Source organism: Pimephales promelas, chromosome 2 (genome assembly GCF_988280905.1).
Source record: "Pimephales promelas chromosome 2, fPimPro1.hap1.1, whole genome shotgun sequence".
In the NCBI taxonomy this organism is placed as follows: domain Eukaryota; kingdom Metazoa; phylum Chordata; class Actinopteri; order Cypriniformes; family Leuciscidae; genus Pimephales; species Pimephales promelas.
In genome coordinates, this window is record NC_142770.1 from 13,598,547 (window position 1) to 13,616,550 (window position 18,004).

At 40.5% G+C, this 18,004-nt stretch overlaps 2 protein-coding genes across 3 annotated transcripts in view; one reads left to right on the top strand and one right to left on the bottom strand.

The window, feature by feature from the left end:
• shdb (Src homology 2 domain containing transforming protein D, b) overlaps nt 1–7,349 on the top strand; it is a 29,376-nt gene extending 22,027 nt beyond the window's left edge. For both annotated transcript variants that reach the window (XM_039694903.2, XM_039694904.2), the window contains 3 exons: nt 1,028–1,193; nt 2,812–2,931; nt 6,392–7,349. In XM_039694903.2, coding sequence (XP_039550837.2) covers nt 1,028–1,193; nt 2,812–2,931; nt 6,392–6,578 — 473 coding nt within the window. In that variant the 3' untranslated portion in view covers nt 6,579–7,349. The remainder of the gene's footprint in view (nt 1–1,027; nt 1,194–2,811; nt 2,932–6,391) is intronic.
• A 5,141-nt stretch (nt 7,350–12,490) lies between these two features.
• s1pr3a (sphingosine-1-phosphate receptor 3a) lies at nt 12,491–17,762 on the bottom strand. Its single transcript, XM_039694905.2, has 2 exons — nt 17,316–17,762; nt 12,491–16,500 (listed from the first exon to the last, which is right to left on the bottom strand). Exon 2 carries the CDS (start codon nt 16,388–16,390, stop codon nt 15,215–15,217), a length of 1,176 nt encoding a protein of 391 aa, XP_039550839.2. The 5' UTR covers nt 16,391–16,500; nt 17,316–17,762; the 3' UTR covers nt 12,491–15,214.
• Between the last annotated feature and the right edge of the window lie 242 nt (nt 17,763–18,004).

An 18,004-nucleotide genomic window follows, 5' to 3' on the forward strand; every position in this document is an offset into this window, starting at 1 on the left:
CGTTTTTACCATTTACACGGGAACGCGACGGTGGAGTGTTTTCCACTCTGGAGGGTTGGTTTCACTTTTTTGCATTTTTAAGCCCCAAAAACGTTGTCGCCGTGTAAACGATAGGCACATCCGATTAAATATTTTTACATTTCCACCCGCGAGCGTTCTCGTGTAAATAGGGCCTAAAGCAAGGTGGTGTTTGACTCTGGTCAAGTGTATCCATAGTAGTCGGAGTGGTCCTGGATGGCAACATGCCTAGTGCATTATGGGTGTTGAAGTTTTCCTACGTATTTGGCAAAGCGGAAGACACCAGCCTTTTTTCTCAAATAAAAAAAAAATTCACCTTTCTATTGTATAGGCTGGCAAGTTTAATTGAAAACCCATTTTGTCATCTGTGAAGTGAGCATTAGATGACGGCAAAGATAATCTAAATGTAAAAATACAATAAACGAGCCTACCTACTGATAAATTACCAATAAGGTACCGATCAATTGTGCATCCCTAGTGTTCACACTTGGTTTGATTGTCAGATCCAAACTTCAGTTGGATTAACCCCTTCTGTGGATCAGCAGGTCTCTTTTCACATTGTATTGTTTGGCTCTGAACCCTGGTATGTTTGCGTTATAAATGTGACGCCTTAATTTCCAACAACCCTCCTGTTTTATTACTCCTCGTTGCCCTGGTTTAGACTCCTCCTGCTCTGTATATCCACCATTTTTTTTGACCGTTTTAGCCAGTTATAATGCGACAAGCTTTGTTCAATATCTGATATATGGAACAGGATTTACGACCAATGACAGTTGTCTGATTAAAAAGTATTTTGCTCATCCTGTTGTATTCACACTACGCCACATACATTATTTGAAGCATAAAACTAACACTAATATGAAAGAGTTATCAATTGCTAGTTTGTTGCATCATTCCTGGTTAGGACTCTGTGTTTTCATTTTTCAAACAACTGTCTTTAATCCCTTTTGTACTTCTGTTTGATGTTGAATTGAGTCTTTTTGCGTCTCTCGCCGTGTCCTTCGTACAGTGCAGTTTGAGGGTGCAGAGTGGGACCGTTCCTGTTCTCCTACAGAGCGCCTGAGGTGTTCCAGACCTCTGCAGACCACAGGTAGCATGAAGCTACGCAAGCCCAGCGATCCTCATTCCACGATCGGGGAGAGAGTGGATCCCAACCTTCCCCTGGAGAAACAAGTGTACGTCCAACACTTCGCCACAAACCATTAGAGGTTTGAAGAAAAAAAAGAGAGGAAAAAAACAGCTAAGCTAAAAAAGTTCCACAATTAGAATGCTATCCTGTGATGCATCGTGTGGTTTGCTGACCCTCATGTCGTTCCAAACTTGTACGTACTTTCTTTCTTCTATGAAACATGAAAGAAGATATTTGAGTTCCAGTGGGAGACATTTTAAAAATATTTTCTTTTGGGTTCCACAGATAAAATAAAATGTCATACGGGTTTGGAACGCCTTGAGGGTGAGTAAATAATGACACAATTTACAGTTGTGACATTTTCAAGATACTAGCATGATGGTGTCTTAGTGTCACTCTCGGGCCTTTGGGAACGTCAACATAGTGTTGTTATCATTTTATGACTGAGAATATGATTTATAACTGCAGTGTGCATGGTTACTCCCATTAGAAAGTGCAGTTAAGTGCGTCCAAAATATTGCTGTGAATTAGTCAGCTGTTCAGAATACAAAATCCCCCAGACACATCAACCTCAGCAAGACAGCAGCTGTGGTCTCACGGGGGACATGCCACGGCTGTCACAAACACACACGCTCACTTCTCAAAATATGTACAGGTGTCATATCCACACATTTGTAGTGCACCAAAAGCAGTGGTAATTGAGGGTTGTTTGTTTTTTAGAATTAAATGACCTGTTTGTGAATGTTAAAAGCAAAATCTGAAAGATCAAAATGAACAATAAATAAAGTAGTTGACCATCCTACTAATCAGAGTAGAGTAGACCAATCACAACAGATCGGACCATCTGACCAATCAGAGCAGAGTAGACCAATCACAGCAGACTGAGCCGTCTGACCAATCAGATCAGAGTAGACCATCTGACCAATCAGAGCAGAGTAGTCCAATCACAACTTATTGGACCATCTGACCAATCAGAGGGAGTAGACCAATCACAGCAGACTGAGCCGTCTGACCAATCAGAGCAGAGTAGACCAATCACAACTGACTGGGCCATCTGACCAATCAGAGCAGAGTAGACCAATCACAGCAGACTGGGCCATCTGACCAATCAGAGCAGAGTAGACCAATCACAGCAGACTGGGCCATCTGACCAATCAGAGCAGAGCAGAGTAGACCAATCACAACAGACTGGGCCATCTGACCAATCAGAGCAGAGTAGACCAATCACAGCAGACTGGGCCATCTGACCAATCAGAGCAGAGTAGACCAATCACAACAGACTGACCATCTGACCAATCAGAGCACAGTAGACCAATCACAACAGACTGACCATCTGACCAATCAGAGCAGAGTAGACTTATTGAACCGTTTCAGACGCTGTGAGAAAGAGGTGATGCTGCAATGTATATTATGGGAAAATGTAAGTGTTTTTTGACCATGGATGCATGTAAACCTTTTGTAGGAGATGTCCAAAGCAAAATTAGGAACCTTTAAAATAGCACAATAGAGCCATTTTAAGACATCTATATGGTAATTTTGTTTATGATTTGCTAACCTCTTTGCCTGTGAAATGACAATCAAAACGAAATACAAATTGGTAAATACTGGATAGCTTTTGATGTGTACACATCCTGTTTTTGACATCACATCATGTTGTCCTTCAGATGGTATCACGGCTCTCTGTCGCGCTCCGAGGCCGAGTCTCTGCTAACCCTCTGTAAGGAGTGCAGTTATTTGGTGCGAAACAGCGAGACCAGTCGCTTGGACTACTCCCTTTCTCTGAGGTACTGTACAGCCTTTTATTTCTCCATTCCCTCCATTATCGTTAAATGAAATGAGCAAATCTCTTCCCCATTACCCCATTCCAGCTAATTGCCTTGTGTTTTGCTTCATTTGTGTCTAGTTGTCTGTATCTTAGTTGTTTTTTGTTCTTCATTCCCACCTACAATTATTTTTTCCACTAATATTTTTATAGAAATTGCAATATAATATATTAATATAATAATATTTCACTTTAATATAATATAATATATTTTATTCAATTTGTGTATTTTATATATGGATACCATACATTTATATAATATATTATAATTTAATTTAATTTAAAACATGCTGTTTATTAAAAGGTTACATTTTAGATTCAAATTACAATTATTAATAATCAATTTTTTTTTAGCCAATCAGGGTCTTTATCTGCTTTCATGTGACTTTTTGCCATCAGTGCTATCTCGCATAGTATTTGTTTTTCTACTATTTTTTTTCTCATCATTTTATTTCAATTTAAGTTTCTCGGCCCCTGCCTCATTTGCACACTGATGTGCTTTTCGATAGGCTATCAGCTAGAGCGATAATGCTTATCTGGTCAAATCTTGCGGCTCTAATTACTGTCTTGATCCATAAACCCCTGGTTCCCCTCCTCTTTCTTCTTTTCCTTTTATTCTCCCCGAGCTGTAATCAGGCAGGTGAACAGCTCTTCAGTTCACAAAAGCTGTTCCTGCCAGCATTAATGAATATGAATGACCCCGCAGACACAAGCGGGGAGGCCTTTCACACACCTGAACACACTCGGTAATCACACACGCCTTGTGAAGCAAGTGCGCAACTGCACACTTCATAAGTCACGGGCAAAAACACTCCAGAACAGGTTCAACAACACTGAGATTTTGTTCACATGAAATCATATTTTTAAAATCCGCGTTCGTACGACAGCATCCGACAACTGTGGGAATGAATGAATGAACGGCGCTGTCTGATGTCATAATGCTGTACGCCAGCGGCCTTTGAGGCCTGATCCAAATCAAAGTGACAGCAGCTCAGCATCGAGAGCTTTGAACGAGCCGCCATTGAGATTCACAGGCTTTTCCTTGAGCCCAGATCCTTCTATAAGTGACTCTGTTCGTCACGTACCTGGTAGATAATACCTTTTTGGAGACGACGAGCTCCTTGAACGTGTTAAGTCTTGAATTTTAATGTGCTGCTTCAGCGCTAGCTTGATTTTTAAAAGGGTGAGCAAGATACTCTCAGCCTCCTTGTGTTTTTATTCACACTTATTAAAGTGTAGAGTGTAATGACAGCCTCAAACAAACCAATCACTTCCTGTATCTATACATAGAAATCCAGCAGTTTGGACTGTCTTAAAGGGGAGGTCTGGTTAACATCTGGCCGTGCTGATGTTATTATATTCTTAAGACGGGCGCACACTGTGCTATTTTGCTGATAAATTACTCACCCCCATGTAATCCAAGATGTCCATGTCATTCTTTCTTCAGTCGAAAAGAAATAGGATTTTCTCCATATAATGGACTTCAATGGGAACCAAACGGTTTAAGGTCCAAAAGACAGTTTCAGTGCAAACTGTTCAAAGGGCTTTAAACGATTCCAGACGATGAATGAGGGTCTTACCAAGCGAAACGATCGCTCATTTAAAAAAAAATAACAAAGTTTAGAGAAAAGTGAACAAATCTTTTCTTGAGTCAACTCGTTCGTTGAATGAACCAAATGACATGAAAAAGATTCGTTCATTTTGATGTACGAGTTCGAACAGGAGAGTCACAAACGCGCATCACAGAACAGAGCAAGGCGACCATTTGAGCTTATAAAACTTAAACTTTGTTATTTATTTTTTAAATGAGCGTTCGTTTCGCTTGATAAGAGCCTTATTCATCGTCTGGAATCGTTTAAAGCCCTTTGAACAGTTTGCAGTTTGCACCGAAACGGTCTTTTGGACCTTGAACCGTTTGGTTCCCATTGAAGTCCATTATATGGAGAAAAATGGAATGTTTTCATCAAAAACCTTAATTTCTTTTCGAACGAAGAAAGAATGACATGGACATCTTGGATGACATGGGGGGTAAGTACATTATCAGCAAAAAAAAAATTTAAAAAGTGAACTACTTTAAATGGTGGCTATAAAGAAATCTGTAATGTTCATTTTGGTCATGGCTTGTCTTGACAAATAAAATTCGACGGTCGTCGTAGAAATCACACTGCAGGTCTAGGAGTCAAATAACACTGCCAGAATTTCATCTGAGGTAAAATTGGATCGCAACGGTGATTAATTGGTGAACATGTCGAACTAACAATCAAGGTCTTCAGATTTTAGCCTAGGATCAGAGGAATCTTTTAGGATTTGCACAATTTGTTTCCGACGGCCAAATAGTGGCCAAAATCGCACAGTGTGCACCCGGCTTTATACATGACTCAGATTGTCCTATTTATTGTGGGTAGTCTTTTGTTCACCAGTGACCTATATACGAGATTCACTGCCCCACCTAGGGATCATGTTATATTAAAGCTGTCAAGTCATGATAAAATGATTGGACTATATGGATTTTAAAGGTGTAGTCCACTTTTGAAAAAACTTTTGCTGATAATTTACTCACCCCCATGTCATCCAAGATGTCCATGTCTTTCTTTCTTCAGTCGAAAAGAAATTAAGGTTTTTGATGAAAACATTCCAGGATTTTTCTCCATATAATGGACTTCAATGGGAACCAAATGGTTCAAGGTCCAAAAGTCAGATTCAGTGCAAACTGCAAACTGTTCAAAGGGCTTTAAATTACTTCAGACGACGAATAAGGGTCTCATCAAGCAAAACGATCGCTCATTTAAAAAAATAAATAACAAAGTTTAAGTTTTATAAGCTCAAATGGTCGCCTTGCTCTGTTCTGCGCGTTTATGACTCTCCTGTTCGAACTCATTCATCAAAATGAACGATTCTTTTTCCGAATCATTTGGTTCATTCAACGAACGAAACGAACAAATTAACTCGGAAAAAGATTTTTTTCATTTTGATAAACGAGTTCGAACAGGAGAGTCACAAACATGCATCACAGAATAGAGCAAGGCGAGCATTTGAGCTTAAAAACGTAAACTTTATTTTTTATTTATTTATTTTTTTAAATGAGCGATCGTTTCGCTTGATAAGACCCTTATTCATCGTCTGGAGTTTTCAGTTTGCACTGAAACCTTGAACCGTTTGGTTCCCTCTGAAATCCTAGAATGTTTTCATCAAAAACCTTAATTTCTTTCCGACTGAAGAAAGAAAGACATGGACATCTTGGATGACATGAGGGTGAGTAAATTATCAGCAAAAGTTTTTTTAAAAGTGAACTACTCCTTTAACATATGACGCAAGCATATGGCGCAATGGTTCAACGATGGTATAATACAATGGTGTTGGTTTTGTTGAAAGTATTTTCAGGTTTATTTAGGATAATAGTGGTGTTGTATGTTCTTTTTCAGGAGCTGCCAAGGTTTCATGCACATGAAGTTCAGCCAGTGCAAAGATGGCCGCTATATCCTGGGCCAGAACAGCCCTCCGTTTGACACCATCCCTGAAGTGATCCACTATTACACCACACATAAACTCCCCATCAAAGGAGCTGAACACTTGTCCCTGCTCTTCCCCGTGCTGGTTCAGACTCTCTGATTGGTCAGAGCCCTGCAGCGCTAGGGGTGAAAACAGGCGGCAGAGGTATATGCCTTTGGTAATGAACATTCAACATATTCAGGCTCCCTCATATCTTTGATTGTACAAAAGCATCTGATTGAGGACACAAACCTTTACATTAGATACTTCAGATCCATTTACAGTTCAGTCCATTTCACATACTTGTTAATAATTATTTTCAATCTCACCAAATGAACCTTCTGTGAACCATACCGGACTGCTGGCAGCGTGACCTGTTGCTCGTCTTCAGTCGTCTGTCTGTGTTATTCTCCACTGGGATGGTGAATTTGCCACTGCTAATGTTTATTGATCGATTAGTTGCCTCTTAGGATGAGTGGACAAGGCTCCGCTCTTTTATAGCTGCTGTAAAAGACATTTCCATGGCCGTTTATGACTGTCGTCTCTTTAAAATTTGTAAAGCCTTTTGGTTCTAGGAAGACCCATGAGACCACACACACATGTTGTTTGGTTGTAGTCCTCGGAAAACTTTCGTTGTCTTTGTTTGACCTCAGCTTTGTCGTGTGGCTGGTCGTAGATCAGTGACTGTTGGGAAATGTTTGTGTTGAGGACAGTAGCTGAAACCCACTGATCAATTGATTGATGTGATGTTTGAATCATGATCACTCACAGAGATGTTCCTGTAATTGGTATATTAGGTCACTGATATAGAGAAATGCTGAAAATGGGTTTCTTTAACTCTTGTTTGTAAACTTATTTCCATGTGTTATATAATAAACTTTCTAAAGAGAATGCTAGTAGTTAACTGATGCTTCAAACTGTATTTTATGTCAGTTGCAGAGAGTTTAAGATATAGACAAGATTTTTATTTATTTTAACATTTGTATTTTACATTATGCAAAACTAGATGGCTGCTAGGGAGTTTTGGTTAGTTGATAAGGAATTCTGGTAGCCTGGATGCCAGCCTGAACTCCGCCCACAAAATTTTTTTGGTCGGGAAGTTCGGTCTGGACTCGATCCATTGAGGAGTAATTATGATCAGGCAAGAAATGAACGTTCAAAGAGCGCTTAACTGATTTCCCTCAGAGATGACTGCAGCTGGAGAATTGAGATGTATAGATTCTGCTATCGCGTCTGTTGTAAAATAAATCGACAGCACGTTAATTTTAATAGACAAACAGAGAACTGCAATCAAGGCATTTGTCGATCGGAAAGATATTTTTGGCGTCCTTCCAACATGATTCGGGAAAAGTGTAACTTATCAGCTGGCTCTGACGGTCGTTAAGAAGATGGGACATAATGAAAAACCTGTGGTCGTTGTGGTTTCTCCTTTGGTCGCACTCATGGAGAAGTAAGTAAAAGAAGCAACACTCGTTATTTAACTTATAATATAAAATAAGGAAGTTCTGTAGTTGAAAACTGCGCTATGCAAAGGAGTTGACTTACTGCGCTGCTCTGATTGGTTGTAGGTTTACCGACTATCCAATTGAGTGCAGAGGTTTTTTTTTTCCTGGTTCGGTTAAGACACGCCTCATAATCGAAGCCCAACGGAGCGGTATCAGACTCATTTTCTTATTAGAAAATGAGTATGACGAATTCAGGCTAGAATGCTGGGCGATTGCTTGGGATTTCAGTGTGATTGATGGGATTTCTCAACATGACATCATGACTTTTGCGTAAACATACACGCTACTTTCAAGTCAAATCTATACGCATTTTGAGCTGTCCGCGTGTATGCATGAATGTCTACGCCGTTAAATGTCCGAGTGATTCATTCCGCGTGTATGTACACGCCGTTAAATGTCTGAGCAGACGAAGCAAAATGTAGATCTACATTTGGTAGGGGATGACTCATATATGCTATTAACCCCAGTGACGGGTAGGTTTGGGAACGGGGTTGGGGTAGGTCATATATTTATACAGTAATGTAACGTTAAGTCAACGCGTTCATAAACGCGCTGAAAAGCGATTATGCGTGTTGATAGCACGCCAAAAATGGAAATTACGAATTGGCGTTTCATACATGAGATCAGTCTGGATTTCTGGATGATTGATGAAGAGTTCTGGGCGGTTGCTAGGGTGTTCTAAGTGGTTGCTAGGTTGTTGCATACTGGCATAAGCCAAAAGAGCCACATCCCCTTTGTCTCTATGATCTTCTGGTCTCTAAAAATGGCTTGGGTCCATCCTTCAATTTTTGTCCGTTCTAGAGATAATGAAAAGTCTGATTGCTTAAATAAAGTAACCAGCATGTAGTAACCACAAATAGGCGGTTGCGCTATATGAGCTATAGTCATTTGGTCAGCATTGTTGTTTTAATGTTCTTTTATAAATAAATTGCAATTTTGAGATCGTAGAAAGCACCAGTAGGCAATTTAATTGCTGTAGCTTGCCATGCAAATTATTTTTATAGCTTCACATTGTTTATTATCAAGAGACAGAGAAAATGGTGTTGAGATTGACAGAACGATAGGCTAATGGTTACTATACGCATGTTTTATCCTGGGACCACATGCCATGCACAAAAAGATTGCAAAGATTGAATGTTAAGCACGAGTGTGAACGTTTTTCTTTTCCCATTGCAGCCCACAGAAGGCCGTCTTCCTAAATCAGGCGGTTTGTGTGTTCATGTGTGTGTGCGCTTCCTCATTATCTCTGTTCTGCCGAAGCGAAGCGTTCTGGGATTGCTTTCATTACACTGCCAAATCAAATGGCGGAGAATGATTACTGGTGTGACGGGCGGAGAAGGAGGTTCAGATCAGTCCTCGTCCCTACAACTTCAGTAAGGGAGATGGCGAGATAAAACGAGGGGGAAATTAAGAGTTGTTTGCAAGCACGTTTTTAACGCAGTAACATTTTGGTGTGCTACGAGATGTCTGTCACAATTTAGGAATGTGCATATTTGGAAGCAGATGATGATCTATCAGATGAGAGACACCTGCGTTCACGACGGAGCCAGAAATAATTTCACACTCAAACCAAGCCCGAAAACTCGCCATCCCACGGCGAGTGGCTTCTGTGTTGGCGACTGGTAATGATTGTTCCCAGCTGCTCTGACACACATCAAGGCATGTCCACATGTGCGTCTCAAGCGCCTCGTATCACATTGTCCGAGACAGACACATTAATCTCGCTCAGACATTCCACAAACAGGCACGCACTCACTCTTGGAGGGAAAGCCTTTTCGACAGGTGTGTCTGGTAGACTGTAACCAGAGATCGGTCAAAATTTAAACAGCTGAAAGCGTGGGCTCGTCTACTGTGTCAATACCTCAAAAGCCCTACGACGTCTTCCTCACAATGAACGCCGCGCTAATTCCTCTTGTAATTAGGCTCTTACTAGTCATGGAATAATTAGGCCGTACAAAGAGAGGCATTTCTCAGCCGCAAGCTTAGACAAAAGCCCAGCAATGAAATGGGGGGGTAGATGTGGGAAAAAAATCAGGGCTGCCGTCATTATCGTGTTACCGGTGCTCAAGCAAGGTGTCATCTGGATTTCATTATGGTCAGGACTGGCAACTTATACCATCTGTTAATTTACTGACATCTGACCTTTGAACTCTCCTCCTGCCTTTGTGGGCAGCTGGCCCAGATAAAGTCCTCATCTTGGAGAGCTTATCTCCTAAAGCCCCGTCAGATGCAGCTCGCATACGGCTGCAGCTGAAGGCTATTGTAATGAATTGAAAAGACAGTGCTCTGGGGGAGGATTGAATGTATCCTCGGCTCTACTTCAGAAGATAAGGATAGATGATCCTCAGATTTCCAGGTCTCATAATAGTAATTCAGGTGCACGTATGATGTGATTAGGCCAAATAGGAATGCTCCTTGGTTCGATATCCCTGGTCCTGAGCCAAGATTGATATCAAACAATCATACTTTATCGAACTTACCCTTAAAAGCAAACGGGTAATGGTTCTTGCACGACTTGGTTAAAACAAAGTCTAGGCTTCACAAGTGAGTTATACACTTTGGGATCTCACTGGTGGAAGAATACATATATTTAAAGGAGTAGTTCACTTTAAAAAAAAAAACGATCGGTCATTTAAAAAATAAATAAAAAGCTTACGTTTTATAACCACAAATGCTTCTGTGAAGCGCGTCCGTGACTCTCCTGTTCAAACTCGTTCATCAATATGAACAAATATTTTCGAGTCATGACTCGAAGGGTCCTTGATAAGACCCTTATTCATCGTCTGGTGTCATTTAAAGCCCTTTGAAGCTGCACTGAAACTCTCATTTGGACCTTGAACCGTTTGGTTCCCATTGAAGTCCATTATATGGAGAAAATCCTGGAATGTTATCATCAAAAACCTTAATTTCTTTTCGACTGAAGAAAGAAAGACGTGGACATCTTGGATGACTTTGTCTTCCAAAAGCGAATTGTTGTTGTTTTGGAGCACACTACTGTAGCTTATAGATAACAGTAAGGATAAAATATTCATACTAAAAGCCAAAAATCTTCTATTTTGGTTTCAAGGGGACTTGGAGACCTTGAAAAGCTGGTTCAGTTGGGTTTAATTAGGATTGGAGCTAAACTCTGCAGGAAGATTACCCTCCAGGAGGATTTTATTTGTACCTTACCTACCTCATAAAGAACTAATATGCTATATTTAAGGGTAGATAAGTTGCAACGGTGTATTTTTGCAGGCACTGCCCCAAAAGCAAGCTAAAAGTACACTTTTTGCATTATTTCTGCAACCATTCATTTTAGTATTCCACCATTTAGTCGATTTTGGGCACCGCTTCGTAGTACTCGCCCTGTCAAAGACGGCTGGGCTTGTATATACAGCTTGTCAAAGTCTGGCATCTAGTCGAAGCATCTTATCTCCGCTTTTATATCCAATTTGGATTGGTCTTGAGGCGAGGGTGCTGGATCCTGCCTTGCACTAATAAGTGCTACCAAATGGTACCATTAGTTTTGGCGTGATCAACGACAATTTACTCACTCTCATGTCTTTCCAAAGCTGAATCTCTGTGTAGGACAAAATATTTTTTGAAAAATGTTTCCATGTCTTTGTTGTGGACTTGTTTTGGACTCCATTGACTTTCATTGTCATCTTTTGTCTTCTTCAGAAGTAAATCTGTCATAACGGTTTGAAACGTAAACGGAGGCACGGTTTTAATTTTTGGTTGAACTTTCCCTTTAAGATCAGGGCTCTAGCTAATGATTGTTCGACACCAATCTCAATATCAGGTCTTGATCTAGCAAGCCTGGTCACGGGCTAATGAGGCGGTCCAATTCCAAACCTCGACCAGAAGTGAACCATTAAGAGATTATTATGGCTTCTAGGTCTTGGTCTTGACGCATTTCCTAAGCAACACACGTACACACAAACACCTTCTACCTCAGTCAACCATTGAAAGCTTGTTAAATGTGACCCCTGGTCCCAAAATGGGAGAAAATCAATTGAGTGCTCTCACATATTAGGCACATCCTGAGTCGCTGGTCCAGATGGAGGCATTGTTCACACTGAGTGCAGAGCCAAGCAATGTGCCAGTCTGATGTATTCAGCCACAGAGACTCCTCTCAGCTCTGACAAGCACACAGACAAATGAATATTCTCAATGGTGGCCATCCACAATAGCTCAGTGGTCCGTGCTTTGATCCATTGTGGCAAAGAGCCATTCATTACATGAGGTGCAGAGTGTGTAATGCCTTACTTTAAAGGATTAATGTCCTCTATGCGGCGTGTGCTTATTTCAAGGACTTTGCGTAAGGCTCATTGTCGTGTGTTGTGGGTTGATGTTTGTTTTTGCTGAAGGTTACGCATTATAGAATCACACTTAGCCGTCATTGTTGTTTGTTGATGTTGAGTCTTCATGACACTTCAGACGTTAGGTGTGAAATCTCTTGACGAACGGATTCTGTGATACTAAGTAACTTATACAGTAGATGCCAACAGACATGAAAATGAGTTCGATATGTTTAGCATTTTATTTTTTCCCCATCAACTTGACTGCAAATATCACGGTGACGAAGAGAGAGTCTACAGCTTAGGGTGGTAAATTACTTGAAATGTCACGCTTGTCAAATGCTGTAAAAAACATTCTTCAACAAAATGTCACTTGTTCTCGCAATCTTCTTAATATGAACTAAAGTCATGTTGAACCTCAATTTTTTGTTCAAACAATGCAAGGAGCAGCATGTCTAGTCTAGGCAATTCCTGCCTTCCAGTAATTGGTAGAATTACCCGACGCGTGACGTATTGACGAATACAAAGGCGCAAGGAATAGAGGAAAACTTTTTTTTTTTAAAGACATGTCTTGAGTTTGTTGCCCAGCTGTGAGAGGCGTCTACTCTCACTTAAGCTTAAGGGTCAGAGGTCACTCTAATATAACTAACATGCAAGAAAGTCATAAACACCTAAGATGGCTTGAGGTTGAATAAATTATGGGATGATGTTCATTTTTGGGTGAATTATCTATTTTATCCGTTAAAATTCAAATTCTATCACCAAAATTACATATTTAAACGTTTTTTTTTTCCTTGAAAAAAATACAAATCTACACCCTTGCTTCATTTAGTATACCCGGATCTATGAATATGCAAATTAGCCCTGCTCCACTAACTCCCAACTTACTGAGGTAAACGCTGCCCAATGGTATCACTCTTAACAAGAGTCGGACATAACGGTAATTAAGATGATTAGCCTTAATGTGTTGCTAATGTTACATGAACCATGTTCCCGTTTGCCATCTCAAGAGTCAGACCACTGCGTAATATAATGCTTTGAACAACTTAAGTGGAGAAAGGCATATAGTTCATTGTAATATACATCATACACCCACTATATTTCTTAAATATATTTGTATTATACAGTATATAGTAATTATAATATATTCTTCACTGCACTGACTTCACTGTTTCAGAGCGGACTTAGTTAATGATATGCTGAAGTCCGCCGGCACGTACGTACGTGATTGGTTACAAGGTAATTGTGACGTCAGAAACAACAGCGATTTCAGGCCGTGTTTTTGATTCCGTCTTTGGTTCACTGCAGTTTTAAAGAGAAAATACTCAGCAATGGTCTTGACTCATGAATTTGCGCATGGTTTGTCTTAAAAGCGCATGAAAACACCACATTTTAAAAATGATTTTCACCAAGGGGACTTTAAATAATTGAATTGGGCCAATCTTTAGAGGGTTTTAATGCTGAAATCTGAGGCTTATATTTTTATAAGAGCACTCTTAATTCTTCGGTTTGAACATTTTATTATATGAGGTTTACTGTCATGGCAACAAAGTCGTCAAATCTGATATATGACCACATTGAAAAGTTTTAAAAAGCGATTATTTCGCACTAAAATCTTCTCAACATGCATATTGTTTGTCTTGTGGCGGTAATATTGAAACCATACATATTTTAATGTTTACAGATTGGCCTCCTTTGCGAGTGTGTCATTTTAACCCAGGTTTTTGGCTCAAAATAGTTGAATTAAAGTGCTGTCGACTGAACTTAAAGGGATAGTTCACCCAAAAATTACAATTTTGTCATTACTTATAGAGGTTTGGAAGAAAATTAAGGGTCAATGGTTGTTTTTTTTTTTTTCTTCTGTTGAACACACAAAAAAAGATATTTTGAAGAATGTTGGTAACCAGACACCCATCGACTTCCATAGTAGGAAAATAATATTATGGAAGTCAATGGCTGCTGTCAAATGTTTGATTCATTCTTCAAAATATCTTTTTTTGTGTTCAAACTCAGAGGTTTGTAAATTTACCATTTTTGGGGGGTTAACTGTCCCTTTAAAGCAAGTTGTCTACTGATCAAATATAGCACTGCAATGGGTAGTATTTACTGCGGTATAGCTCAAAGATTGATGCCATTGATCATGATTTTTTGCAGGCAAAGACATTTATAATGAGCCTACCAAACAAATGTAAATTATTCTGCTTGACTATATTCATAGACAAAATGTGTGTCCATTGGCTTCACATTATTTGCTCTGTGGCGCAGTCTGTTTGACTGTGATACTACAGCTCCCTCTAGTGGTTATACACACTTTACAAGTGAGTTTTTTTTTCACACTAACATACATGAAACTGTCAAAACATTTAAGTGTTTATATAAGTTAGCAAGTACTATTGGGGGAAAAAAAAGAAACAATTTCAAGACATTCACAACAAAACCACGTCATTCTGCCATCTAAACCGATCCACAGAATATTAACCGTAAACATCCACAGTCTTCTTTAAAGCACTCACTTTGTGTAATAAGAATAGCAAACTATTCAAAACGTTTTTGTCTAGTAATGAACTGTGAGAATATGTTAAAGCACTATAATAATAATAGCTATATAATACTGTTAAGGTGTTTCCTTCATGAAAAGCTAATATACCGTTTTACAAATTGGGTTATTGTGATAGAAAAAATTGCACACTTAAGCTTTTCGAGTGATTACATTCTGTAGTGGCTGTAGTGTTATGTGCAATTGCACATGCTCAGTTTCATAAATAGAAGTCAATTCAGTTTGTGTTTCCTTTGGTCAGCATTGTTCAATCATGCTTTGATAGTACCTTTAAAATCTCTTTGTCTTTTGTATGAAAGCGAATCCAAGTTTTGTAATCCTTAGAGTGCTGAAAAAACTACAAAAAACAACAACTACAAAACAGGAACCATGACCAAAACATCTCGCTCTTTTGTGCTGACTCCCATAGTCTCAAAACTTCCCCAACGAGGGAAGCGCGCCAGCTTTAACCAGCACCGCGGACAGTAGGTCCCCTGGCCCTGAGACTGGTTGAGACGTGTCCCCATGCTGATGATGGGAGTTAGTTGGGGTAGGAACTTTGCTTCGCATCAGGGAGGACTTGGCTGCGCCGGCCATGCTTGACTTGCTGTTCTCCGCGGTTGCGATAACTATTCCCGGCAGTGCCGCCCCTGCCACCGTAGGCATAGAGTCCAGTGGCGTCTCGGAACAGCAGCAGCACAGCACTCGTATGAACGCGGCCCGCATCTCGCGGCTGGAGAACGTGTAGATGAGAGGGTTGAGGGCGGAGTTGAGCACGGCCAGGGCGATGAACCAGTCCACCTGGTACAGAACCGGACACTGCTCTGGACTGCATCCCACATCCAGCAGGAGTAGCAGAAAAAGAGGAGCCCAACAGGCCACAAAAACCCCTAGCACTATCACTACGGTGCGCAAAAGTGCGAGCGAGCGATCCGACGGCCGAGAGCTCACTCTACGGCCGCTGGACGTCACAAGCTGGTAAATGCGCACGTATAGCACCACGATCGCCGCTAGCAGGGCCGTGAAGACACTGATGCAGAAGGCTATGTAGCTTTTGTCGTACAGCGGTAGGACAGTGGAGCAGGTGTGGACTCGGTCCAAACAGTTCCAGCCAAGGCTGGGCAAAGCGCTCAGCAGGATCGAAACGGCCCAGCAGGCTCCAAGGAGAGCTAGCAACCTCCCCCGTCCTGCGGTCTCGCACGGGCGCAAGCGGACCATCGTCATGTGGCGCTCGATTCCGATAGCGAGCAAGCTGAAGGTTGAGGCGCTAAGCGCCACAAACATGCTCCCCTCTCGCAGAAGCCACTGGCCGGGACTGAGGAAATAAGTATTGCGGCCGGAGGTGAAGATGTTGACCACGTACGCAACTCCAGCTAACAAGTCCGAAAGTGCCAGGTTGCCTATTAGAAAGTACATGCGGCTGTGGAAACGCTTGTTGCGCCACAGCGCCAGTAGTACGGTGATGTTCTCCAATACAATCAGAGCACAGATGCAAATCAGGATGACTGTCTTGCATGTACCGGCGGTTTTTGGTCTTCCCCACTTGCCCGAGTGGTTGTAGTGGTTAAATATGATTTCATTCATTCCAGGTTCAGGCTGGACATCCATTTTCCACACACTCGCTCCACTCTCTTGAACAGCAGATGGCGTTTATGAGCAGCTTCCAGTGAGAAAGTTGGAAAAGGGATCCACCACTTCACACATGATTCTTGTAGGACCTAATGCCAAAAACAGGGCAAAGAAAAAGTCATCTGACTTGAAAACAGATAGTAAGATGTGCAAAAAAATGTGGTTTAATATGAAAACTATTTTGCCAGTTTGCATATGTTTATCAAGCAAACCGTTTTATATGTATGAAGAAGGGTGTGTGGGTTATGTGGTTTTAGTTTATGGAATTGTAGAGCTTCTCTGGTGGTCTGTGTGCTAATGCGAAAGGTCATTTTTAAATCAATAATAAATTATTTATCTATTTATCTTTCTATCTATATCTATCAATATTATAGTCTATTATTAGTATTTTTTTTTTCAATAGTTATGTATTCTTCCATAGCCTAATTGAAGATTGATCTAATCTTGGTTAGATACCACAGAATTAAGTTAAATTTCGCAATGTAGACACACTAAAAGTTCATTTTACCACCAATCCTAAATATCACCATTCAGTATGAGTGCCACTTAAATAATAATGATGTATGTTGTATAACATTCGGTGTGGTCGTTTATTTTTTGTCGTTATACAGACTAGCATTGCAACATTTAGCCCGAATTAATCACGCTGTTTTACGTTTTACGAAAATAGTTTTCGAAATGGCAGTTTTTGTTCTGTGATTTGGTGCTTTAGCATATTAGTCACTACTGTCTTCGTAAAATAAAGTAGCCTACAGAAAAAGCTGCTTATTCAAATATAATTTTATTTGAGTTTGTAGTGATTTGATGCACTAGAATCAATAACGTCGTAGGCTATAAACATTCAAATGATGCCAATAAGACAGCTTTCCTTTATAAGACTTTTTGAGTAATGAAACAGACTTACCTGTTATTTATCTGAGAGATGCACCTACATCTTTTGGGTTACTGGTTAAAAAAAAATTCTGGAAAGGCTTAACATGTAGGCTCAACGATCCTGTGTGGAATTTTTAATCCTTGAAGCAATGTATCCGCTTTTCCCGAATCGATTCCCGAACTATTTCCAGGTTTGTTTGTTCTTTGTTGACTCAAATAGATGTGCTGACAGATTATTCATGGAAAATAATTCACCTGCGAGTTCTGATCCTAAACCATAAGCTCGCCTTTCCTCAACATTCCCTCTCATACTGGGCGGGAACTCGACATCACTTCGGGGGTTTTTTTCCAGGCAGCAAAAGGACGTTCCGTCGAGTGTGTTTGGATTCTGAGTTTGTTTGGAAAGGGCGCGCGTGCTAATATCAGACTGTGGTGATGAAACGCGCACGTGCGCGAGCATCCTCTGATGTTTGTGGTTTGATTTTCACGTCTGTCATTATCTGACACCCCGTACGAGGGAAATTACTGGGTTAAGTCACGCAGAATGACATAATCCCTTATAAGTCATCATAATGATGACCTCTGACACCTGACTGGAGTGTTTTACAGGAAATGTTCGAGAGTGAAAGAGCGCGCTAGCAGGTTTGATTACTCATTGAAATGTATTGATTTAGCCAATGACATTAAGTTGAAATAACTTATAAACAAATTTTTACTGTT